This window comes from Aspergillus neoniger (genome assembly GCF_003184625.1).
Source record: "Aspergillus neoniger CBS 115656 unplaced genomic scaffold BO87scaffold_31, whole genome shotgun sequence".
Taxonomy (NCBI): domain Eukaryota; kingdom Fungi; phylum Ascomycota; class Eurotiomycetes; order Eurotiales; family Aspergillaceae; genus Aspergillus; species Aspergillus neoniger.
In genome coordinates this window covers 394,035-395,778 of record NW_020291159.1, presented here as the reverse complement: position 1 = coordinate 395,778, position 1,744 = coordinate 394,035, and the positions used below count along the sequence as shown (strand labels likewise).

At 46.2% G+C, this 1,744-nt stretch overlaps 1 protein-coding gene across 1 annotated transcript; it reads left to right on the top strand.

The window, feature by feature from the left end:
• The first annotated feature begins 962 nt into the window (after positions 1-962).
• Positions 963-1,534, top strand: BO87DRAFT_141415 (uncharacterized protein). The gene has a single exon (XM_025618120.1). The coding sequence runs from the start codon at positions 1,052-1,054 to the stop codon at positions 1,385-1,387; it is 336 nt and encodes a 111-aa protein (XP_025476654.1). The 5' UTR covers positions 963-1,051; the 3' UTR covers positions 1,388-1,534.
• The last annotated feature ends 210 nt before the right edge of the window (positions 1,535-1,744 follow it).

Sequence of the window (1,744 nt, the reverse complement as noted above, 5' to 3'; positions counted from 1 at the left end):
CGTAAGTAGTAGTAGTAAGTTACTGTGTATCTAATGAATGACAAGACACAAGAGGGAAAGAGGGAGAGAGGGAAGACTAGAAGAGGAGGGGGGCGGGCAGCCAGTGGAGTATCGCGAAGGTGAAGCTGGCCGAGGGGGGATGATTGGGATGATTGGGCTGTTGGGCCATCTTTGGGCTGCCCGGCCATGTCTGGTGCCACGACTGACTCCACCCAACCCGACGATTAGACCCTCTCCGGCAGCACGATGAGCGCGCGATGACTCCCACTAGAAACTTGCATCGACTAATGAGGCGTAGCCGCCGGGGTCATGGAAGGCGATGGTGCAGACGATTTTCCTGCCCCTACCCGTGCGGCTTGATTGTGAATAGTATGGATGATGGAGAATATTATTGCTGATGCAGCTGGTGGGATGCTGACGCTGACCCATGGGCAATGATGATGCGGATGGCGTTCGAGGATCTCCCCTATTAGGGCGGCGAACTGGTGGAAAATAATTCTTTTCTAATATTATTTTCGATTTTGAATATATTCATGAATATTCGATTTCTCTTAATGGAGGGCATTGATTCAGTAAATAATAATAATCATATTTTTCTACTGATAATTAACTGAAAAGTTGAGTAATTAAAAGCATTAACTAATAATCAACAACATGAATATTGCCTTATATCACTATTATTTTTGAATATCATTTTCTTTAAACATGCTCATAGTAGTTGTTGCCAGTCAGTCCCATAGTTGGGTAGATACTAGATTCCTATTATTTACTTAGACTTCTACATATTCCCGAAGAATCACGAGCCACGGTTGATTGAACCGCGGAGAAATCTTGCCCGTTTGGGTGTCCGGCGATGGATCCATGGATAGCCGCTCAACGGTAATACTACTAGTAATATCATAATTGCGGGCAGCGATATAACATGATACGATATTTGGATAGCCTCATTATTGTATGCTCCCATTCAATAGTAAGCTAATAGTTCTCAGCCTACTTCTTGCTGTTCCTGCACTGCACAAGTAATGCTTGCTTCCACCCACCAACCAGATGAATGCACGACGGAGAAGAAGAACCTTGCAGTTACTTACTCACTTTAGTATCTCAACGGTTCCCCCGGCTCTCGTCGGTCTGCCCAGCGTTGGATGACTCAGCCGCAACTACACACAGAAAAAGTTCATTCCCAGTGGTACGGAGGACGGAGTACCGGCACAATAACAAATTGTGCGTCCATGTTGTTAATTGCGTCGACACTGATGATGATGATGATGATGATGACAGGAGGCTGCAGTTGAAACTATTTGCTGCGAGGCATCAAAATGCATTCAGGGATATGTACGGGGTAGTATATCAGAACCATTCAGAGTTATTGGTTAGATTGTTACATTGACTGGGCGCTCTTGCTTTTGTGCACCTGCACGACTGAGAACCTCAAAGCTACTGCTACCTTTTTGACCACATATCTTTTATGATTGCTGCACATATTGAGTCGTTAGCGGCTGCCTGCCTTACGGGAATCACCCCCAGCTTGATCGGCTTGATGGAGGGGATGGGGAGAGGGCTGGGCTGGGCTGGGTAACTACCCAAACAAAGTACCACAAAGTAAGAGGCTTGCTACGGAACTGCTACTTCTCTATACCCATGCAGAACGACAACGGAAGTACTACCAACTCCATCGTTAGTAGAGAAAGGAACTAGACTAGGCACGGAGTACTCCGTAGCCCAGACAAGGGTTTTTCACGTCGAA

Bases quoted from the DNA above. Each gene is read 5' to 3' on its own strand.
- BO87DRAFT_141415 (XM_025618120.1), top strand. From the start codon at position 1,052: ATGCACGACGGAGAAGAAGAACCTTGCAGTTACTTACTCACTTTAGTA.